Source organism: Gavia stellata, chromosome Z (assembly GCF_030936135.1).
Source record: "Gavia stellata isolate bGavSte3 chromosome Z, bGavSte3.hap2, whole genome shotgun sequence".
NCBI classification, from domain to species: domain Eukaryota; kingdom Metazoa; phylum Chordata; class Aves; order Gaviiformes; family Gaviidae; genus Gavia; species Gavia stellata.
The window spans coordinates 85,950,025-85,975,476 of record NC_082637.1 but is presented as its reverse complement, the minus strand read 5'-3'; the positions used below and the strand labels follow the sequence as shown (position 1 = coordinate 85,975,476).

At 39.3% G+C, this 25,452-nt stretch overlaps 1 protein-coding gene across 1 annotated transcript in view; it reads right to left on the bottom strand.

Moving 5' to 3' along the window:
* Positions 1–25,452, bottom strand: part of ADGRV1 (adhesion G protein-coupled receptor V1) — a 295,225-nt gene that overhangs the window by 9,961 nt on the left and 259,812 nt on the right. Inside the window, exons 90-91 of the mRNA XM_059834045.1 lie at positions 2,448–2,639; positions 737–914 (exon numbers count right to left, since the gene is read on the bottom strand). Of these exons, the coding sequence (XP_059690028.1) occupies positions 737–914; positions 2,448–2,639 (370 nt within the window). The remainder of the gene's footprint in view (positions 1–736; positions 915–2,447; positions 2,640–25,452) is intronic.

The window sequence follows — 25,452 nt, the reverse complement described above, 5'->3', positions numbered from 1 at the left end:
AAGGCAGAAAAGCAATACATAACTGAGGGCAAAGCCTGGGATTTTGAAGACTTGAACTCTAAGGCTGTTGAGGGGAATCTGATTACAAATGTTTTGTTTTTCAGGTGCAGTTAGAGTGTGGACACCTAGAGTGGCCTCCTCTGCTTCTGTCCTCCAGCAGCATGGTGAGCTCATCACAGCTGGTTCTTGAGTTTGGGCAGAAGTCTATCTAGTTTGTCTTTCCAGTGTACACCATTTTTTGGGTCCAAATATATTTTATATAAATATTTTGTCTTACACTTGTTGGGAGAATCAATATTTATAAAGTTATGCTGTTTCTCACAGACCTATATATATATATATATAAAAAATAATGGTAGGCATTGTATACACTCTAAATATCAATTTGAAAAAGAAAGGAAAAGAAGACAAAACAGCCCTTGTCTAGAGGCAGCAAGTTAGCCATTTAAGCACTTGTGAAAAAATGTCAGAGCCTCCAATCAGCTGCTACTTTCTGTAGGTCTGCTTATCATCATGACTCAAAACATATTTTTGCAGACTCCTTCTCTGTTATTTTAGATAGCCTGTGCAATATTTTTCACAGACTAGCACTCCAAGGCAAAACAATTTTACTTCAGATCTTCACTGGCAATCAGATTATATTAATGGATCTCGTTAATTGGATCTCATGGAATGGTGACACCATTAGGGTGAAGAACAACATAACAACCTTTGAGGAACAAGAAGAGACACTCACCAGTCTTTAAAGCAAATATTAGGTCATCAAACTCCTGTGATTCCTCATCAGCAACCAATGAGCTGGTACTAAATCCTCCAGAAGGGTGGAAAACATTGCCATTTTGTGGACTCTGCTTAAAGGCAGCACTAGCTTGACTAGCAGGCTGCAAGGATGCCCTCTCCCAGTCTGCAGGCACCTGCAAAGTTTAAAAAGACACAGAAATGCAGTAATCATGAAAACTATATCACAGAAATTGGAAACTATGACCAGAGCTGAACTCAAAACCAAGATATTTTGGAACCACCTATTCTGTCAATTCTATAGTGAACCAGCTAGCCTTTTTTTTTCTTTTAAATAAAATTTATATATATGTAACTCGATTACAAGTCATTTAACCTTGCGTTTATTATGCCTGTCCTAGCTACCTCAGAAAGTTGAAAAAATACTGCTGTTTCTGAACATTGGCCCCTGGTATGGAGAACTTTAAACCACTGAAAGGTTCCAGCTCACTCATCTCTTACCACTGCCTCTTCCTCTGCTGGACACTGCTTTTCCCTTCCATAGGCACTAATCATCATTACTTTCCATTATAAGTCTACAGCTGGCAACTCACTGCTTCCGATGTTTACCAATACAATATTTTGAAGTGATATGGCAGTCTTTGAAGGCTCTGGTGGCGGTATACAGCCCTACAGTTTTGATATCAAGTTTGCTATACTTCACCTGCCACTTCAGTTTGAGGTGGAGCTGCACAAAAAATCAGAATTTCAGTTCATGAGAAAAGAAGTGGTTTTGAAAATCTATCTCCTCCTTAAATGTGATGAAAAGCCAAAATACTGAACTCTCAGAAAATATATTTTAGGAGAATCAAAATATATTTTCTTGGTTTATTGCTCATCCACTGTTCAGGAACTCAGGAACATAAAAGCTTGTCATGTAGGGCTGAGAAGCTATGCTGTCCACTATACTGAGAAGTCAGGCACCATCTTAAGTGAGACGCTGAGAAATTGAATAAATTTAGTGGTCTACCAGGAGGCCGCTAAGGAGCTTTAAAATCCAGACAAACCTCAGTCAAGCAGGTAGAGAAATGGGCAAAACAGCTGCTGAAGAGGAACTTGGTTTCCACAAAAATTGTTACTAGAACTGACATGTTCCCTTGAAATATTTCAATTCCATTAAATCAGTGTTTTTCCTGGAAAAACTGTTTAGCTGGAAAATTTTCAACTAGCTCTATCAACATGCACATGTACATAGCAGCAAAAGTCACCTTTGTTTACTACAGGTAGTAAAAAGTGATACTAGCAGCATTCCAGTTCCACCAAGAAAAAGATTGAAAATCATCTCCCAAGAAATTTTGCACAGCATGACTATGGAAAATTAAAGACTTAAAACTCATCTAAGACCTATAGTAAGCTGAAAGAATTAACTTGGTATTTTGATTTCTCATGACCTACTTTTGACAACACTTTAACCAGCCTCTATAGCAAACTGAAGACTGAAGTAGAAAGGGCTAAATTCTCCAGATGGGATGTTACCAGGCAGTTTTAAGTTCCAAGAATATCACTATGGGTAAAGATAACAATTTTTGTGGTAAAAAAAATAACAATCCCCCTTCCCCAAAGCCAATCTGTAATTTAGCATCTCATTCCTGTGTATTACTTCAGTACTGCCACAGACATCTCCAGGTACATTTTCAACACACAAGGTAATGACTACAGTGCACTGTTACCTCTTCCATAGCACTGATGAGGTTCTGAGTGGACTTGCTGATCTCTCCACCTGCAGCTGGCAGACCACTGCCATGTGTGAAAAAAGCCGATCCCGGAGTTGTATGCCCATTCATGTCTACAGTATAACTTGCTTTCACAGGACAGCAAAGTTGGTTGTGCAGGATAAAATATACCACAAAGACATAAAGACCCTGAAACAGAGAGAGAAAAAGAACATCAGCGTGTGAAATGCAGGGAGCTTAGATCAGAGTTTGAATGTAGTCATGGCAAGGTCCCATGTGCCGTAGCAGATGCCTTCCTTTACACCAGCTGACCGTGCCTCAAAGGGCTGCAGCCACTTTCTGTGGAAAATAAGAGACGATGTCACTGCCCATCAGAGATTTGGAAGTTAAAAGTAAATTCATATCCTGAGGCCTCCAGCTAAACACACACACACACACAAAACCACCAACCCAAAAGAGTCATTGAAAATGATTATTTGGTTGAACCCACACAATTGCAAAGCAAAGCCAAGATCCCAACAACAACAACCAACTCAAGTTTCACAGTTGTCATAATAGTGAAAATGTGGTTAAGGGCTGCCTTTACAATAGGATTTGGCTGCTGGCCTCTAGCCACAGTTCTTTATTTCCTTACTGACCTGCTGGCTTTTTGCTTTCTTGGCCCAATTTCAATCTCGTGCAAATAGCACTGCTGCCATCACAGATACCAAGTTGTAACTATAAATTAGATTCTCTATGATATCCACTAATTCAGCACTGTCTTTCATTTGTGATTACTACAAAGGCTCTGCTGTATGCTTCTGCAGTTCTTCTTTAAAACTTGCTAATTTTGACCTTTAGACTTAGCCAAGAAAAGTAGTATAACCATGTCTTTTTTTTGTGAAGAAATCCAGTGATGGAGCCTCTGAATATGAAATATGACTTTCTCTAATTCTTAAGTTGCACTAATGCTGAGGGAAAATAATCCATTTCAATTGATAAATCAACTGGTTCAATAATTACTAAAGAAGGGGTTAACCAAAAGAGTACAGGAAAAAGACTTCTGGATTCTTCCCTATTGCTGCAATGCAATTATATTTCCATTGTTTTTTGTATTTCACATTGTCCTCCAGACCCCTGAAACCAATTGTACTAAACAGAAGAATTTATTGGAAAGGTACCCATTGGCATGGAAGTAATAACTGGGATTATAAATAGTAAGGAGTTTCATCTAATTATATTTGGTAATTCCTAACAGAAGGAATTTTGAAAATATATGGAGACGGCAAATACCCAAGATATAAGTTCATTTCCATCCCTATAAAACAGGCAGCAGCACTTCATGATCCACAGATTCCTGATTTCTAATGCCAAAACTATATGACAAAACAGTCTGGTCCAAAGTGACACATAACAGAAGTTAATGGGATTCAATGGGATTTCAATCTCAGTTGGTCAAACACTGGAAATACCCTCCTACAGCTGCTATAAAGCCATACAGCTCCATGTGTGCATTTTTTTTAACAGCAAACCAGCTAAAAAAAGTGTAAAAACCAGCTATTTTGAGAAAACATTTTCCTGCTTTTCCAAATTATTGGTTTTTGTCATGAGGAGCCAGAGCAGTTAACTGAGAGGAAATCTCTTTGTGATACATGTAAGTAAATACATTCCAAAAAACTGATGCACACACATGTTGCACTTAAGAGACACTAAAAAGGACCCAAAATGTCCTTTCATTCTATAAACAAATCCAAGGACTCTGATGTAGGTCAAGCATAATGGGACCGGCAAATGGATTTCTTTTAATTTGTATAATGGATATGAAAAGGATAAAAACCCAAGAAGAACAGATAACCATGATGACACTGAATTCAGAGCAGCCTCTGGCATTTCGGTCTCTGAGGACCTAGCCACAAAGGTTGCACACACCTTTCAAGTGGTTTTGTACTGTTTAAGAAAACCCATTAGCTGAAAATGCTGCACAGCCCTGCCTTTCAGAATCGCAGGGACATAAAGCATTGGTATGCAAGGCCCATGCTATGTCACTATCCTGTGCAGCCCCAAGTGTGGACACTCACTCTTCTAAAACAAATGAACATGGAATAAAGTGCCACAATTATCTCCTCAACTTGTCCTGGTGTCCTGATTTAACTCTTTGTGTGTTTCAGACAGTGCTATTTCTGAGGAACTATTGTTCTACCAGAACCACAGAAAGGCATTTTGATGCCCAAAGCATCCTTGCTGCCACTCCTCCCTACAGACATCAAGAGACGCAGACCCTTGTCCTGGGCAGCAGAAGCCAGTATCCCTGAGATGCATTGTCTCGTGTGGCACTCCCGCTGCAGCCCTCCTTTCCTCGAGACTGAGAAGGAACTTCACTATGTGCAATTCAGAGAGCTCGAATGTATTGATGCAGATGGGTGATGAGACAGCTCCTCTGGGTCCTTCCATAATGAGCACGTGGACTCGGGGAGGTTATTTGACTGCCTAAGGACAGGAGAAGTTGCAGACTAAGTTAGCTAACAGAGACGAAAATTGTGAGTTTTACTTCTCCCACTCTTCTAAAATACTATGGCAATGCCTTACAAACAGAAGCTTATGCTTAACAAATCCAACACTCCGAAGTAGGTTATACATTTACACAGGAACTGTGTTGCTGGACAGACGATTTCCCGCTTAGCTGGAAAAAGGATGGAACCTCTTTGACCCATATTCCTACCCCAATCTAGAGTCTCAAGAAGATACACGCTGTAGAGGTGAGTTCCTACGTGCCATCACTGTGGCTTTGTCTGAAGTATCAAGAGGCCTTTGTGGCTTTATTCTCACTACCCTGTGTCTCTATTAGAAACCACTGCAACTGAGCTTTGGGAAATCAAAACAAGGCAAATGGTCTGCCCAAACAACACCAGGTTCCAACGATCATACACATGAAGACGCCATGGATCAAGTCGAATTGATCCATGCTTACTTTAGCACCAGCAGCTACCAGGCTGTTTACTCTGAAAGAGCATGGGCAGAAGGCAGACACTCGGGTTGTGTCAGTGCAACCACAGCTTTCACAGTCTCAGTGGGCTTTTTCAAAACCACTAGTTTGAGAATTGAATTGTCCTTCATCACACTTCTGACACTCATTATGTTCTTTTTCACTTCAACCTTTAATACTGTAAAAATAGTCTTAAACACTATGAAAATAAGGCTGTTGGCATTGTAATATAGGTTTCACTGTGTTTATTGTATAAGCAACTTTGGCCAAGTTGGCACCGCTTTACTTTTTCAGAGACACACAGACGTTGTCCTCGCCAGTTGAACCAAGTATGAAATGCAGAGAATAGTCAAGTGCTGTTGAGAGGTCTTCCAGACCTGCAGGATGTTCAGAGAAGAAACCTACACACTCCAAAGGGATGGAAAGAATATAGGTTTGGGTATGGATATTAGTAACATAGGCAATGACATCTCTGTTAAAAATGTGGTGAATAATAATTTTGTATTCTTAAGAAGATTTCATAAAAAAAGCCAACCTAGCCCCAAAAACCCAAACCCCAAGACCTCAGCCTAGTACCAATATCCTCTGCCATTGCATACAAACTCAGAGCCGTTCTCCTCAGCCCACAAGCATGTGCAGGAGGCCAGAAGAAACAATCGGGTCTTAGAGTGAAATGACTGATTGTGAACCTTAGAGCTTGACCTGGGCTCTGTGGAAGCAGATTGAACAACTAAGCTAAAGAACTAGGACTCTGGACAATTTCATTGTAATACTACACAACTTCGATGCACTGGGCCCACAGGGCTACTTACAAAACATTTAACCCCATGTCATTTACAATTACGTTACGATAGTAGTATTAATACGTCACAGTAAAAGATAAGAGGAAGAAGTGTTACTAATGTGTCTCCCGTGGAGGAAGGTGAGAACTACTTCAAGCAGACAATTAGGCTGTCCCAAAGGTGGGAGCACAGACAGGCAACTTACAGTTCTTCTCAGATGTGGTGGCTGCCTGAAAAATGTGTGTAAGATATTGTCAGTAAAGGCTTCTGGCTATTTTACTGGTAAATGATGATGGAAGACAATTAAGCTTTTGTTATTTCACCTCAGCAAGCTGGTCTGTACATCTGCTCCTTTGCACTGTTATTTCAGGGAAAAAAACATCCAGAAAAAACACAGCTACAACTGTCTGAAGGGAAGCTCACATGAAAACGAGTCCACCGGGATCTTTTCAGCCAATGAGATGGGAACAGCCTCAATGCTGCTCTAGGTTATGCCAGATACTTCTCCAACCTTCTTTCGGATTTGCTACGGATACTTGACCAACCTGATTGCCTTCTGTGACTGATCCAGTGGAAAACAGGAGAGCGGTGGATCATGTCTGCTTTGAATTTTGGAAGGCTTTCAGCATGGTCTCCCACAGCATTCTGGTACCCAAGCCAGGACATTGTCGTCTAGATGGATGTTGTCTGGATGGGTAAGAACTTGAGCAAGCCCAGGGGAGGGCTAACAGGATGGTCAGGTGCTCAAGCACATGCCCTGTGAGGACAGGCTGAGGGAACTGGGCTTTTCGGCGTGAAGAAGGCTCAGAGGGGAATCCACAGCCATCAACTGCTATTAGCTTTCCAATACACAAGAGATGGTTACCGAGAAGACAGAGGGGCATGGCAGGAGAATGAGAGATACTGGCCCTAAGTTGAAACTGGGGAGGTTCCAACTGGATATAAGGAAAACATATTTAATGTGAGGGTAATTAAGTACTGGAACAAGTTGCTTAAATAGACTGTAAGTTCTCTATAGGAGAAGAAAGGGGTTTTTTCCTGGTACATTTTGTATTTAGTGGGAAGGTTTTGGGCATGCATGGGTGTGAGGGGGATTCTTGTATACAACAGCTTGATTTATTTACTCTAAGTGACAGCTGCAGGAAGCTAGTAAATTAAGGACAGACTTCCATAGGTGTCAATAAAAGGACAGAACACATTTTACACTTCGTAAGATCACATGCAAACCTGGAGGATTGATCCATAAAAGCCTTCATTGCACATTTGACACTCATAGTCTCTCTGTCTCTTTAACCTCTAATTCTGCATGTTCCAACTCACTGTGCTGACACTACAGTATGTCTAAATTTGGAAATTGAGATAGCTCTGCTAATAGTAATGAGAAAGGATACAACAGACTGTAGGCCATCAACAAACCTCTTCGTCATCTCCTTTTTACACACTGAGAGAAAACCAAGTTGCCTACTGTATCCCACAATTTTAAATTGGTATTGTAAGATAAAGGGCTTTTATTGCTCTAATAAACACAAACACACCAAGCCATTAGATTTTTTTAAAAAAAAACCCCAATACACATCATATTTCTCACACAAGTATTTTCTTCCATGCCTCAGATACCCTACCCTGAAGTTGCAAAAACTGTTTTTCCAAGGAGAAATAGATTCAAATAATGTCATGTATTTTAAAGGAAAGGTATTTCTATTTATAAAACTAAAGTATCTTTGCAGGACTTTTGGTAAAGAAAAGTCATTTGAACACTGCATTTCAACAGTTCCTCAACCTGTTTCAGGATATATTTTAGCACTAACAAAAATGCAGTGCACTCTACAGAGGCACTCTTTGAGTTCCTATTTTAATTTGGAAAAATTTATTTCATATCATCATGTGACTATATCACTAATCATGTGACTGTATCACTAAAAGTTGTTTTTTCAAAAGGAATATTTTAAGTGAGACCAAGGCTTGTGAAGAAAGATGGTATCTTGTGTTAGACCACAAAAAGACCCCTGTATCCAGAACTGGATCATTCTGATCCTTAGATCACTGTGGCTACAACATCATTATTATTTTTAAATAATATTTATGGGTGCCAAGTGGTAAAAAAAACCAAGAAATCACACAAACAGGTGTCTCCGCCAACAGAAGAGTTGTCTTTACTCAGATCAACTTTTGAGACTAGCTGTCTGTAGTCACTGAAGAGGAATTTCCGCATGCTGGTTTATGCGTTAGTTAGTTTCACTTTATTTTTTTTAATCTTAACAGGGTGAGATTTAATCTTATTTTCTGTCTGGACTACACTAATTTACTCTTGGCAACCAGTCCTAGAAGGCCCTTTGCTTGTCAGTTTAATGGTCAGGCTGTCCTTCCTGGGCGGCTGTCGATGGCCACTGCTGGTGGCAGCGTCTTGGCTGATGCTTGTGGCACCTTAATGCCTTCGCTGACTTCTTGCGAACTTCCCTGGGGATTTCACTAATTTACCGGAAGTTCTTATGTTGCGGACTTCTCTTTTCTCACGTAGTTTTCCATCACTGGCCAGTCAAAGCCTGCTGTGGATTAACACCGATTTACATAACAAGTGCCTACTGCTTTTGGGAAAGTTACTGGTCTGATTAACCCAGATAATTTGCATGTTTCACCATGTTCACGAAGCTAGTATCTACATAGCAAAAAAATGACTCACAATGCTAAAGGAATCATATTCAGGAAATTAAAATCAGGGCCATTGTACAATGCCTGATGTATATTTGATATTCTTGTCTTTGCTAATTAGTTTTGGAAGAAAATTAGCCATGGAACTGAATATTCATACACGCAATAGCATTAATAATGCTAACCAAGTGACACACATAAAACATATAATTCTCTATTTCCTTCTGCAAGTTTCCTTATTTTCAGAGATAATTATGATAAATTGCATGCACAGCATTTTTGTGCATGTCTAGATATCAAAAAGCAGACTTTAATGTACATTTTATTTTTCTGTATCTTCTTCAACCACCTTTTTCTTTGAGAACAGCTTGAAGATCTTTTATTGGTGTCATCATGACAGAAGTATCATCTTAGTCACATGATACTATATCCTAAGCTATTCCTTAACATCTCCCACTCATAGCTCTCCAGAAATATTAACCTTTGAAATGTAAATCAGATCCTTCTGTTTAAATCTAACTCTTTTTCTTAGCATTTAAAGTGACTGTTGTAAAAGCCATGTCCTTAGCAGTGCAGCCCTGCGAACTGGTGATTACACTTAGTAAGTCAACTTTGGACCTGCTTTGTATCATCAAGGGTTTGACTGTTTATTTGCTGTTAAGCACCAGTTTTGATGAAGCTGTTATCATTCTTATCAATCGTATCATTTCTCTTATCGTAGTTTCTATTGCAAACATTTACCACTTATCCGCACTTTGCTACCTGGGGTATTTACTCTCCATTTTGCTCTGTAGGAAAAGATTTGTGTCAGCTACAGCTGAAGTCCTAAAAATTCACATCAAAAGCAAAAGACAACAATAAATGTAATTGAGGACTGCAAAACTCATACCATCAAAGTATGCATTATCATGAGACCACTTGTTGAACCAACTGCCACCACATACTCATACACATACACATACATGCAAAGAAGTCACCATAAAAAATGGAATGAAGAAAAGTAATCATCCATATATCTATCATTAAATTAAGAACGTATTTACAGGTTTGCACTAAGATATAGTTATTTTGAGTGCTTTGGGTTTTTTTGTAAAGTTATAATTCCACAGACAAACAGGTTATGGGTATATTCTGTAATAACAATAAAAATACTGTGCTTTCAGCATTATGAATACATTTTCCTAATGTTAACGTAACACCTGAAACTTAGTCTAAACTGCCAAGTTTCTCTTTACATGGAGTTAGCTATGCCAAGACCATGCTGAATCTTGCAATTTCTACTCAAAGCCAAAGCCATAAATTCCTTTCTGGCAAACTGCATTCAGCTCAGATTTAGTCTAAACTTGGCTCAAACTTACCTGAAAGGTTCACAGACTTTGGCAAATCTTTAAAAAGCAGATTTGCTTGGATACTCTGGATACTATAAATATTTTGCATATCTCTCACCGCACTTGCAGCTACTCCCACACAACAGCCATTTGTACCTCCGATTTCAGCCCTGCAAGTGGTGGAAAAGGTTTTGGGTTTTTTGTGCTGTTGTTTGTTTTAAGAGGACAGATTCAAATTTTAAAAGAGAGGTGTTCAGCTTGAAGATGCACTGAAAATACAGATGCTTAGCCAAATTTGCCAGATGTGCAGATTGGGCTAGAACAAGATCCTGTTACTTCCTTCCAATGTAGTCATCCCGGAAATGTCAAGAAAGCCTTATTTTTGTATTTCAGCTTAGCTGAGGAAGAAACAAACACTGAGTCAAAGACCAAAGGTACAAAGAGTGGGATAGGTGTGTTCTGTGGAGGGCAAACATGGGAGAGTCAGCGTGCAGGAGCAGCTTGCAACTCACCTCCACAGGTCTGGCTGCAGTCCCTCGTTAGAGCGCTCTGTGAGATTTGGAAAGTCCCACCAACCACACGTGGTTGCTGGTGACTGAGAATAGCCATGAGCAGACAAAGCAGACTGGCACCCCATTGTTCCCCACCTCTGCCCCATTTCTCTGCCCATGGCTTTCTTCCCCTCAGCCTTTTTTTTTTCCTTTCCTTACACATGCAACAGAAATCAGGGACAGCATGCCTTCATAAGGTCCTCTTTGCATTAGGTTCTTCTTGTGCTTTCTGCCATGTGGAGGACCATTCTGGTAGCAGAAAGCATCCAGATCACATACCAATTAAAAACAGACTATTTGTCCACTGATGAACCTTACACTAAAAAAGAAAAACCAGAAAGACCAAAAGCTGTAAGGTTATTCCTCACATATTTTTCAACTGCATTGACTGTAAAGACCTAGAAATATCAGAGGTCATGAATTTGCACCTATGCTTCACAATATTTTGCAAACATTTACTCTCATACTTGCTTTCCAAGGTAAACATTTATAACCCTCCATTTCAGATCACACCTTACCAGTCTAAGCCTACTGCTGTTTTAACTTCTTTCTCAAACAGACAAGAAGTGGCAGATGAAAAAGCCTTTGCCACCTCTCCCCCAAGGTCAAGAGATTCCCTGACCGACAGGGTTAGAGCAGTTAATTCTCTAGTTTTATCTGAAAGCAGGATGAAAGCTAGCATAGGAAAGCAATACCCATGAGGAAAGTTAGCAACTGAAGGAGTTACATTCAGGGACCATACAAACCAGCATCACTCAATACAGGTCGATCCTGCCCATTTTTTTAAAGTCCAAGAAAGTGGTATTTCTGCAGCATATTAAAATATTCTTTTAATTATTATTTTTTCTTAAAGCAGTGATTTCTATTTATGCATGTTAATGACAAATACACAGAGTTAAAAGAAACAGTGAATTGAAAGTCAGCATCGCCAGGAAGAGTCGCAAGAGAGACGCTGACTTTGTGTTTATTGCTGAACTTTTACTTGTTATTACAGAAAATCTCAAAACAAAGAGTTAAGTAAAGGCTACGAGTTATTGCTATAACAACATTTTTCCCCTTTGATTGATTCTTTCAGTGTCACAGTCTCTCTTATGCCTACAGTTATCTTTTTATTTCTCATTACTCTGTGACATCTGACTGAAAAATTGGATAGACCATTTATTTAGCAGCATTTTGCTGCAGTGCCATAAAAGAGTAAAACCGTAACTGACTGGTGCAACTTCAGTAGCCATAAAGGCAAGAAACTTTCAAACCAATCTGGCTTGGAGGGTACTCAAGGGCTGTGGATTACTGATAGAATTACCTTCCACATACCTGCTGCTTGGGTGTTTTGGGGCCAGACTGGTGGGAATACAGTGTTCTTATACTCCAGCGTTCTCTGACTATTGGGAAAAACCTTTTGGGGATGCTGCAGCCAGCTGGAGAGCTACAGCCACACAGTGCTGTAAGGAACCAAATAACGCCTCACTATCTTCAACCTCCCTTAGTTAAAACTGACCCCAGCAAGTATCTTACAATGACTTTTTGTGCTTTTTATGTCTAGAGTAACAGCTGTGTAAGTTACTTCAAGATTTTTTTGCCAGAGACCTCTGATTGTCTCAGATGTAGAGGTCTTGTTTAGCAGGCTTTGCTATTAAATTATATTCACAGGAACTTGTCAGCAGTTTACACTCCCTACTCTGCTTGATTTTAATGGAAATTACTGTAGATAGTTACTGCCTTTCCGCAGCTTCAGAGACAGCAGAAGGCAAGTCTTATTTATAAAGCAGGAAGTTAACACTGTTTTGGTTAGGGATGTTCCTCAAAAAAAGGGAAACGTGGGCAAAAATGAGGACAAGGACTAGACGTCCTTCCATATCTGACAAGTAGGTGAACAGGAGTAGGTGGAGGTATAATAATATACTTGGCTCTGTCATTGAAATAATTCACTTCCTGGCTTGAGATAATGAGATGATTTTCCTCCCCCCCATCCTTGCCCCCAGTCTGTGCAAGGAGAGAAAGCTCTGGGTGAATAAAAAGTACTTTGAGAGTTAATAAGATCTCTTTTCATAGGGAGTGTTACTCAAAGTAAAATTAAAAACAAACTCACATTAAATATGGATATGATGTCAGCCTTGTATTAGAAACTTCTGTCGTGAGGTTTTTTTAGCAGTGGTAGCTCTAAAGCTTTCTAGAATTCACATTTGTGGGTTACAACTTTTTGTTTTTTAATGGAAAAACCATTGGCACAAAAATGTATATCAGGGCTTTCTAAATAGACTCAGACAGAAATACTACTAATAAGCTGTGAACAAAAAAAAAAGGGGGAAATTTACAGAAACTAGTAAGGGAATGAAATGAACATTGAGGTAATTCCACTGGCTGACTTTAAACAGAGGCCACTCGATACTTCTGAGAACAACACTTGGGAGAGTAATGGCCTTGTAGTATTTAGTTATTTCCCTATGATTCTGCTTACAAAAACCTAAATTGTATATCAATGCATACCAATGTAATACCAAAGGATACATATATACACATGTATTTCAAAACTAAGCAATCGGAACATTCGATTTCCATGCCTTGGCATCTTTACTGAACTTTGCAGGAATGCAGCTCTACCCACTGTCAGCAAGAGACACTGTGAGTCATGAAACACATATCAAACTGCTGGTTCTTCTTGTACTTGGAAAACAAGAAGTTACTTTCCCTCTTGGAAATTCTCTCTAATGGATTAATGCCACAAGTGACCTAAGATACGCTTGCAGCACGAAAAAGAAGAATTTGGATATGACCTGCTCTGTGACCCATTCCTGCTATCTGTGGAGCATTTCTTAAGAGGAAAAAATGATGGGAGCTGTTGAAGGATGGACTTTTACATATTTTTCAAAGCAATAAGCTTTTCAGCTGTTGTTTTCGTTTTTATTTTAGCTTAGTTTTGCCTATTACTTAGCATGGAATACATGTCTTTTTGAGGTCTCCCTCTTTGTGTGAGGGCTGCAGATGGCTGTCTATTCTTTTCCAGCACCCTTGTATGGCAATAACTGCTGGCTCTGCAGTATCATGTTTTCTCATTGCAAAACCACCCAAAGTGTTTGACAGAGCTCTCTTGGCTGCACAGCGAAGTCCAATGTAAAGCAAACACAGACAGCTGCCAACTCCAGAGCTGCACGGTGGGTCAAGAAGAGAGTACATGACTGGAAGAAGCCCTTCACTATTTTGTTTTGCTCTAGTGCTTTTTGACTTTTCTGCTTTTGCACTTTCCCATCCCCAGTCACAGCAGAGCAGCTACCAATTCTGCCATTATCCCTCCTCCAGTCAGGGCTGGGAGAAAGACCTCAAGCCTTGTTCCTCCCTGCCTGCACAATCGCAGGCAGCACTGGCTCTGCCTGCAGAGCACGTGGAGGTGAGCTCCACCGACCTGGAGGTACTTACGGGTCAGACCAGATCAGGAACACTGAGCTAATTAGGCTTCCACCTCCAGACTGCGCATGTTCAGGTGTTTGTAAAAGTGTTCTGGCTCCTCGCAGAAGTTAGCAGAAAAGATGGGCTGAGAAGTGAGTAATCAAAAGCCTGATGAGGGGTAAAAGCAATCTCCTGGGGGAACTAGTAGGAAATTCTGAAGTGAGACAGGGAAACTTTGCCAGGCGGGTAGATTTTGAAGCAATTTTATGTTAAGCAGGTCAAACATAAACCCTATAAAAGCCAGCTACATAGGCAACTACTGGAAGTCTCATAGCCTGGCATGGCGGTGCTGTTCCACGTAATTAATAATTATAATAATTCATATAATTTAACAAATGTAGAAGTCCGCGGGGAGATGTTCACCATCCCATTCCAGTGAAGACAGTGGAAATGGTAACAACCTGATCGTGCTTCTGCTCTCTCTGCTCCCACGTCAGGCATGGTGTCTCCACCACTGCCACCAGGACGGTGGTTCTTGCCGCAGGCTCACTCGGAAAACTGCAGTTTAATGTGATATAATGGCACCCCTCAAACTGGCCGAGCCAGTTTCTCCAAGTGCTCTCAGTGGAAAACCGTAGCCTCTCATCTCTGCATACCTACCGTCTGCCTCACTGTCACCCCATGCTTTTCCTTAGAAGTGTTTCCAAGCTGCAAACAGCCTGTGACGTTTTTTTAAGGTGGTTTCTGTGTTATCTAAGATATAATAAATATTTTCTGGGTAACAAAAATATATATTCTGTTTACCCATAACCATCTGTAACTATATATGTACAACTATATACCCAGATACCTATATATGTTATTTAATAAATATAAGCCAGGCACAGGCACAATTGTTCTTTGCACACGGTCAGCGAGTAAGGCAAGTTTTAAGATACAGATGAACTTCCATCTTAGGCATTAGATAACTCTGCTCCACATGGACCTACCTCTGAATTCAAATATAGAGCTACTCAAAGCATATACGTTCAGTTACTTGCAACTGCACTGACAGCCTTAGGTTAAGCTTCATGGTTAATGAATTACCAGATGTAAAACTAGATGTAAAATTAGATGTAAAATTGCATTACTAGTTGTAAAATTTGTGGCAGAGATGATAATATGTTTTTTTTTCCTCCATTAAAAAATATAAACATACAATGGAGATCATACTTACCAATATGAATTAAGGCAAAAAAATGCATTTACTTTATGTCATACTTCAGCTATATATTGCCTTTACTGAAGAAATTAAATGAATGGAGGCTAAACTGAATTTCTTAATTTGAAAGGAATCTAGCAGGAAAATGAAGAAAAGTACTGGTAGTAGCAATCTCTCCAAACTTTGCTGAAAGCATCAGAAAAGGAATTGGAGATCATGATTTAATCTCACACGAGTGTCACAGATACACCACTGCAACTTCGGTATGCAAAGAAAATGCTATAATAAAATCCAGTATAAGCATAAAAGGAAGACAAGTCGCTGGTCAAAAAAACATAAAATGGTCAGTAATACATTGGTCTATACAAGAATGTCACCTGTGGAAGGCATTTTTATGCTTGGCAAATGGACTCTTAGCAGGTGTAATCATTAATTACTGTTACTTCTGAGATAATTGGCAGAATCTGTTCCAATATTCTATTTATGCATAGTTTCTAAAGGGTCAATAAATCATTAATATATGGTATAGGCATGACTACTACGTTTTGCACCTTTTTACTAAGTGCAGTATTTGTGGCATGGCTGTTGTGATAATTATAGTCCAACCTGCTGGACATTAACAGACTTTGTGCAACAAAGCACTTAACAAAGCGCCTGTTATTTAGTAAACTGTAATCATACATATGAAAGTGAAGTTTTAATGCAAAACAAAATTTAACACAAAACAAAACATGACCCAACTGAATGACCACTCCAAAGGCCACTACGGAAGAGGGTACCTAGAATCATCATCTGAGCAATGTTATGGAAGAGCCTGGTCAACAGCAGCGTAGCAGAGTAAGCAGTGCTGAGCCCAAGCTTGGGAGCTTTTTCCCCCATCACTGTGCTCCCTGGCTCTGCATCTCTGTTGACACTGTTATATTACACTTGGCTCCAAAGCAGATGCGCTTCATGTCCGTTTAGGATGATCCGTGTCATATCACATAGCGGATGCATTTCAAAGGGCAGCCCAAAAATCCAGCACTCGCGCTTTAAGGATGCACTGACATTTTTTTGTAAAGAAAATAAGTAAATATCCTTACACCTTTTTCAGTATCAGTGGAATGTGCTAAAAAGAAGGTTTCACTTTCAATGAAAAGGCTGTTTTTCTATATTCTTGTTAGGTCATCGAAATAGAGATTTTATCCCAGTTTGCTAATGAAAGGATCCCATTATATGAATCTAATTTTACCATTTAGGAGAAGAGGATACAGTAACCTTACACAATGCTTTTTTTCTGGGATTATTTTTGCCCTGTTGCCTTCCTAGGGTCAGCAAGGGATAGCAATGAAGATAGTAGTAAAGAAAAGAAATTAACTTCTGATCCTGTACCTCAGCAGTGCCAAAGATGAGATTATTCAGTGGGATAGGATGAAGTATCCTACAAAACACACCTAAACCCCAAACTGCAAGACTCTTCCATCCTCTACACAAAGTCTTTGAGTATTGACATGATGACTGATTCTTGTTTTTTATTTAAAAAAATGACCGAACCATTTATCTCCTACTCAAACACACTTTTGAAAAGCTGCACTATACAGTATAACTTAGGTTTGTATGTGAACAAAGCTAATAAAAATAATCTTTTAATGCACTAGATGGCTAAAGCTATACAAGTTACACACAGAAATCACATTCTTGGCAGAAGGCTAGAACTGTGATCCTGGGATTTATTTATTTTTATTTTCGCATTGTTTGTATTGGTACTGTGCAAGGAGAAATTTCCAGGCAAGTAAGTTAGATGTCACTTAGTGTTAAGTACTGCATTATTTTCTTCCAGCCCATGCTTGGCATCTTAGCTATTACAAATCATTTTTACAACCTAAGCCAAGCCATATTAGCAAAGTGACTAAACAGTTTGTGCTAATGCTCTTTGCCAATGGAAAGCAGGGTGGCAATCTGAAGACATCCAAAAAAAGATGTTTCCAGGAAGAAGAGGGTCTTTATTTAGATTATGCTGAAAATCATTCATCCCACAGCTCCTTCTACTCTCTACTGTTACAGGGATTTAATGAACTAGTAGCACTAAATTTGGCTTCCATTTAGAAAATACAATCCATTCAAAAAATAGAGTACTTGCAGCAATATAGACTAAGAGATTGGTAGTAATGTGGTTTAATAACTAAACACAAACCTGAAATGTAGGAGCCATTAAATTTGTTTCCTATGTGAGCAAGTATGCTGGCCCTACACAAGACATTTATCCTCCCGTGGATTTATTCCACCATCTCTAAAACATAGATGATAATATCCATCTCAGAACGGTACTCTGAAGATTGACAGGCTGGTAATTCATGCTGCTGCAGAGCAGACATGACTACTTGCAGGCCAGGTGAACTATAAAAAGAAGGCAGTCATTAAAAAATAATTTATTCTGTTTTTCATATATTATATCAATGTATCCTACTGTAATAATTTTCACAGGCAGAAAATGTCTAATTGTGAGTGCTTTGAAATTTATTTACAATATATAGACTTAAAATCTATATTACATTAGTGAAAATACTGCATTTCTCAAGGTTGTTATTTTTTGAATTTTCAAATTTCTAGAAGTCTGTCTAAATACACTAGATAACATCTGTGGTTTTCCACAAATATATTTTCTGAGAGGCAAAACTATAAAAATTTTTGTTACTTTAAATATTTTTAAAATTTTGTAAGGGCTAGCCTAAAGATACTTTCTCGGTTGGTTTTCATGCGTCCTAAAGTAAAGTAGGACAGTTACGTTGTTTTTCAAGGGATTGGGATAATAACTTCAGACAAAATTCAGCACACATGCCTAGTTCTTGGACAAATTACTTTTTAGACTATTTCTACACTGATTCTTAAGAAAAACTTCAAGTGGTCCAAGAATATTGTCATGACTCCATGGCCTCACTACATCCTATACTGCTGTAGCCTACAGGAAGGACATCTACACTGTACTTATTTGCAAAGCAAAGCTCCTGTGGAAATGTGGATACAAAACATTTGTTTCTCCTTCTGAGATTACCTATTTCTTAGGGAAAAAAAGAAAAAAAAGGTTCTGAGATAGGCAAAGAAATATTGGAATGAGTGCTAGCAGACTTTCTTTCTCAATACATGCAATGTCCAGATACTATTTTTTAAAACCTATGCAGAAGGGGACAAAGAAGCAGGTGTGTAAGGACAGGGTTCTCTTTGGGACCAAATCTCAGTAGAGTTTCAAGGATGGCATTGGATTCCTGCCATGGGAAGAAGGGGAGAAGCTTTGCTGCTTGTTGCAAAATGCCCCACAGTGATGGTCCTTAGCGTGGTTTTAAAGCACAGAAACAGTTTTTATTCCTCCCTGACTCAGCTCAAAGGTACCTAGTGCACTTGAGGTTTTTTTCAACTTATTGTCTCTCATCCTCCCACCATGCAGCACTTTGAATAGTGCAGTGCACTGCCAGTTACAACTTTTGTGGCCAAACAGTTAAATACCCAACCTGCTCACCTTCTTGATGGCCTCCTCTTAGGTCTCTGGCTACAAAAGCTTGTTGGCTGCCTGTCATGCTGGCTTGTTGTCTAATTGCCTGCTTGTACTGCGTGTCCTGCGTGTCCATTCCTTGTCCCACATTGGAGTTTATAGACATGTTAGGGCACAGGACACTTTTTTGTTCTCTGTTTGTACAGTATTCCACACAATGAAAGTCTGTCCCATTCATGAACTCCAGAGCACTACAGCTAACACATAGTCATAGTTTCTCAGTCTAAAAAATTGCTAGGCATTAGCATTTACTAAGAAGCAAGTATATAGGTACTCAGCTACAGCAGGTGGTCCTAACCTGAGCTTATTTCTCAAGACTTTAGCAGATGTTCATCAGCAAAAAAATACTGTAATAAGGAAAGGACAAAACACTCTTCATCATTAAAGGGGAACCTGAAAGTAACCAGTTCCTAAGATGACTATCAATTATTTTCACTTTTTTATGTGTTGGTTTTTTTAGAACACAAAGACATTTCTATTTCATAAAACAATACAGTATAAAGATCCTAAATACTGAAATATTATACTAATGGAAAGCAATGAGAAAGCAGGAACCTCACACATGTCTGGTGAAGCATCCTCTGGGACGACATTTCTCTCTTTACTAACCACATAAAAACCTTTGGAAACCAGTATACTAATTTAGGTGCTCAGAGGTGAAGAATGTGACTAACCTTTTTTTGTTCGCTGATGAAAATGAAATGACAGAATTGAAAATAGACCTATAAGCACATATTCCTTTTATGAAGTAAAAACTTCTGTCACATAGGTTGGCCTATTTGGCTAATAATAGGTGGTTACACAAAAGCTAGTGTGAAAATAACAAATCTTTGCAGGAAAGCAGCAGTCTTCAGGGTGAGAATCACTGTTTTTCTGCCATCTTTCAGAAGTCAGGAACGAGAAAAAGGTCCTGCAAGAGCTGCTGGCTCCACTCCACTTGGAAAGGAATCACTCTGCCTATTAAAATGCCAATTTTCTCTTTCCTGGGACTCAAAAGATTAATTCTAGTGGGTGCTGGGGCATAAGAAATACTGAACTTTCAGAATCCTCTACTGGGTATGCAGGGTATCTAAGCATATTTTAGGATAAGTGTTGCAATTTTCAGCCTGCTTCCCTGTTACACATTTTTTGAAGCAGAATCACAACATTAGGAAGTCTCCAGTAGATCATGTGCTTTGTTTACACATACTCACACACAGAGAAAATAAGATGATACCCCTCTACGTCTTCTACTCACCCTCCTTTAAAAAGACATACAAAGAACAAAGAAAAAGAATCAGTGTCGTTCCCAGTTTTGCAATTAAGGTTCTAATACATCTTTGTCACAAAAACTTTCCATGACTCTGTTGTAACAGCAAAACAACACATCTGAAGATTTGAACAAATAATCAGCTGACAGTACGAGCTGATTTGGTGCTTTTTTTAATCCAATTGACCTTTGTCAAGGCAAAGGCAAAAGAGCAACACTTGACATTTTGCTCAAAATAAAGAAAACATAATTTAGCAATTTTCATCCAACTGTGGTTAGCTCCAGCTTCACAGTTGCTCAACTCTTTCCAGACACAAATGATTTGCAGTCCTCACATGCATTAGAAAGCTTCCTGAGAGAGTTGCTACTAAGTCGTTACATTCAGATCTCACATTTAACTGTTGACATATTCCCCTTTAGAGAAAAAATCCATTACAAAAATTCAGTACGAAAAGAAAACATTGGCAGCATTAGACTTAAAAACTTTCAAACAAACTGGCTTTGGAATGAATGTATGACAGTACAGTTAACATGTTGCTTAAATTCATGGTCCTTCTGTTAATAGAAGGAAATATTGAAAAAGAATTTAGTGGTATGAGATCACAGCCACACTCGGTGTTTCTGAGCAGGTTAGGTGTTTTAGCTGTTTGCCCACGCAAATCGCAGCTGGCAGAGCACTGTGCTAGTAGATGTAGTCAAAGTGAATTTAACTTTGAAAGTGATGCTCTATGCCTTCTTTATGCCCTCACACCACCTTGCCTCCCGAGCAGAACTGAGGTGTTGGAACTCAAAAAGTTGTTCTGGGTTAGGGCCAACTCTGAAAAAGGACTGAAGTCTCTGAAAAATGCCTGCTGAGAGACAGGATACGTTATTTGGTGTGCAACATGACACTAGTGTGATTATACAGCTGCTGGATCAAAGCCAGTATGCACACAGACAACAGATGATTGCTGATGTGAAATACTTTCAGGCTTCTGAAATAAGATTTTCAAATCCCTTATCACCACTAATACCTTTTTTCTACTCCTACCATATACAGAATTCATGTCTTGGACCAATTGGCTCAGAAATGTTCTCAGGATCCCAATAATGTGTCACTAGTACCTATTAAAATGGTATTCATATCGATGTTGGGTACAAAATTAGCATCACATTTGTTTCTTTCAAGCCTGTATAATACTGGTGATTTGCATTTGTCTTGAGATAAAGCAATACACCCATCTTGGTTTGTACTTCTCAGTTATGTATAACTTATCAACTTATAGCAGAAATTCTTTCGCTATTAGTATCTTAGTGCATAATTCTGCACGTAGTGTTGTCAGATCTCATATAATTGCTATTAAGTCATTCCACAGACTGAAAATCATCCATTTCATTGCGTAGGATACATCAGTGCTTTGAATCTCCAATAACCCACAAATCTGTGTAATCAAAAAGCTGTATTAGCATTTTTTCTGCTACAGTCATAATGAAAATGCAAGTGAAGATTAGTATTGAGATGCAAAATTACTTTTTTTTTTCCATTTTATTTTTACTGTATTTTTCCCTTCACTCTTAGTCCTCCAATTTTGTTGTCGCACTGTATCAAATACCTCCCTAAGAGTTGAACAGACTTGCTGCATTTCCTTTGTCTGGGTTAGCAGGTAACGGCTTGGACTACCATGCCTAATGTCACTACATCCAAGCTAGATTTTAGCTTACTTTTAAGTATCTGATCTTGAATTGTAAAACTTATGTCTAACTCACAGGCTTCTAGTTGACAAAATCAAAATATATTTAGCATATAAGAAAAGGACCTGGGGGTGTTGGTCGACAGCCGGCTGAAGATGAGCCAGCAGTGTGCCCAGGTGGCCAAGAAGGCCAACGGCATCCTGGCCTGTATCAGAAATGGTGTGGGCAGCAGGAGCAGGGAGGGGATCGTGCCCCTGTACTCGTCTCTGGTGAGGCCGCACCTCGAATGCTGTGTTCAGTTTTGGGCCCCTCACTCCAAGAAGGACACTGAGGTGCTGGAGCGTGTCCAGAGAAGGGCGACGGAGCTGGTGAGGGGTCTGGAGCACAAGTCTGATGAGGAGCGGCTGAGGGAGCTGGGGGTGTTCAGTCTGGAGAAGAGGAGGCTGAGGGGAGACCTCATCGCTCTCTACAACTGCCTGAAAGGGGGTTGTGGTGAGGTGGGTGTTGGTCTCTTCTCCCAAGTGACAAGTGATAGGACAAGAGGTAATGGCCTCAAGTTGTGCCAGGGGAGATTTAGACTGGATATTAGGAAAAATGTCTTTCCTGAGAGAGTGGTGAAGCACTGGCAGAGGCTGCCCAGGGAGGTGGTGGAGTCACCATCCCTGGAGGTGTTCAAGGAACGTGTGGATGTGGCACTGTGGGACATGGTTTAATGGGCATGGTGGGGTTGGGTTGGTGGTTGGACTTGATGATCTTAGAGGTCTTTTCCAACTTTAATGATTCTGTGATTCTGTCATTTTATGTTGCGACACAAAAAGGTTTTGCCGATATCTAGAGGTCTCCCAGCTTTATTTCAAGGATACTTTGCTTATTCTATTCCAAAATGCTCTTGAGTAAAAAGCAAACTATATGTATACATCATGTCAGTGTTTCAAAATGTAATTGTTTCTTTTGGCAAACTGCCTTCCCTTTATTCCTAACATGACCTGTTAGGGCTCAGAACAACACTTCTTTAGAAGACAGCACTTCTAAAAAGAATCCATTGAAGAGTTTCTTTTAGGCTAACTCTGTCCTAGTTTGGGCAACTGATAATTCATTATTTCCTAGGCTGGCAAAACCATTATCAAATGCACTTAGAGAACTGCTCTGTCCTCACTGGAAAATAAGCATTTGCAGTTTATCTGCACGTAGATTAATACAAGAAAATTTTTTTTAAAAGTACTGTAAGAAAAAGCTCCCAAGGGTTGGTCTCACTGATGTTTTCAAGATTATTTTAACTCTATCTTGCCCACATCTTAAGAGAATTTCACTAGGTGATAAAACTTATTAAAAGTGGTCTATTTTTTTTTTTTAAGGTTTGGAACTCCTACTTAACTGACACTGGTTGGTGTATGCAATAACCTTTTTACTCACATGACAGAAGCTCCTTCATGCATTATTCTATAAGGATCATATGCTTAAATAATAGTTTTTTCTTTTTCCCAGTCTTGTATACTTTTTTAATACCCCTTCCTGTTCTCTTCTCTTACTAATTCAACAAGTCATCCTACAAATTAAGGCTGGATGGTGGTCCTTTAACTCATGTTCCTTCAGCACTCATCGGCTGGATGACATTCCAAAAATCTAACCAATTTCCAACAGTGACTCCTGTTTAAAATATATTATATGTCAAGGATAAAATAAAATACAAACGAAGAGGGACTTTACGTTGCATATAGTACATCAGAAAAAAGTTAATTAAGTCAGTCTTTACTGAATTCCTTTTATTTTGATGTTATTTCAGAATGAAAATTTAACTTACCATGTTCTCTGCTAAAATTGCGTATCATGACTATGCTGAGTAATAATGAAACTATGAGAGATAAAAGCAGTAATGCCATTCATTCTTTTTACAGTAGTTGTTTGGAGGACACTGAAGCTGTATATAAAATAAGAGAATGATTTTTTTTTTTTTTTACATGAGTTTTACAAGCCCCCAAACAAGGCTTTATCTGTATACATTATGAAGAAAAGGAGAAAACATCCTTCTCATATCAGTGAAACATCAGGCTTGTACAATATAGAGGGTTCTTGTGCAGGACATGTGTGGAAGAAAAGGGAATGGTTCTTTTCCTAGAGGTTATTAAAACTTTACATGCATTTATTTCACAGAAACCTTCAGATCACCCTTCATAGCATCATGATGTTCAGCATGAGGCTATGTATGCGTAGAGACCACTCTGCAGTGCTGAAACATAAGAAACTGAATCCACTGCTCCAAAGTCATTCCTGAAGATGGCTGATATTTTGCCTAAACTTTCCTATCTATATAATTTCCAGGTCTTTGGGTTTTATTATTAGTTCTGTGATATTTGATGCTTTTCTAAAAACTCATGACCTCAGGGCCATGTGATTGGTGTTGTTATCTATCTATCACAGTGAATGGGTTGAGAATAGAGCTTCCAATATGTCAAAACATAGAATCACAGCAAAAACTGGCTGGATGGGACCTCTGAAGGTCATTCAGTCCACTCAGAGGGTCAGTCCATTGATCAGAGCAGTATGGCTTTGTCTAGCTGAGTCTTAAAACCATACAGCAATGGAGATCCCAAACCTCTCTGGACAGCGGTTCCATTTCTGTACTTCTTCCTAGTGAATTATTTTTCCTAACATCCAATCTGAAAACCTTCTACGCCACAGTTTTGTGGCCATGTGCTCTTGTTGTTATCATCTGGCTCTAGCAAGAGAGTAGAGGGGAAGAGCATGACATAATCATCTTTTTAACTACCTTTCAAATATTTGCATGCTGCTATTACATTTTCCATTGGTGTCCTCCTCACCTGACTAAATAAGCCCAGCTCCCCCAACCACTCTTCACAGGACATGTGCTCCAGGCCTCCAACCACCATGGTAGCTCTCCCTTGGACCCTCACCAGTTTCTCCACACACCTTATGAACTGGAGACTCCAAAACTGTCCAGAGTATTCCAAGTGTGACTTCATTAGCTCTGAGCAGACAAGCACGATAACTCAATCTATTGGCCAACTTCCTCCTGGTGCAGCCTTGTATGCACTTTGCCGTATTTCCAAGGGGAGTTCCACTTCCCCTAGTTACTGTCAGCTGCAAATTTCTTGAAGTTATACTCTGCCTTTCTAAAATGTCAGAGTAATGTTACCGTTTTCCTTGCCATCACACTTATCCTTAGTCACCGTGATTTTTCAAAACTAGGCTCACAATTACACGGCTAGCTCTTTCAGCACTGGATTCTGGATGAATCCCTTTCAGCCCCACGGATCTGGGTATTACAGCTGCTGCAAGTGGTCCTCAGCCTGTTACTTCCCTGCTGTTTGCTGCCTCTTTCCTTCTCAAACCCTGTCAGTGAGTGCAGCAGGCTTTGCCAATGAAAACCAGTAGGGGTTTAAAAAAAAAAAAGCATTAAATACTTCAGCCAATTATAAAGAAACTCATTATTTTCAGGACTTAGAAGCCACACTCTCAACTTCTGAATGCTATGACCATCAGTTAATGGTCTTAAAATAAGAGTACAGAATTTAGAAGTCTGGATTGAAAGGCGAAATAAAGATTGACTCTATGTTATGATTATACTGAGGTACTTATTTTACCTGAGTTATTGAAACAATGCTATTCATGGTGACACAAAGAGATTGGAAGCAATGTAAAATGAAAAGGCGGGTGATTTGTTACAGGTACTAAATCAAG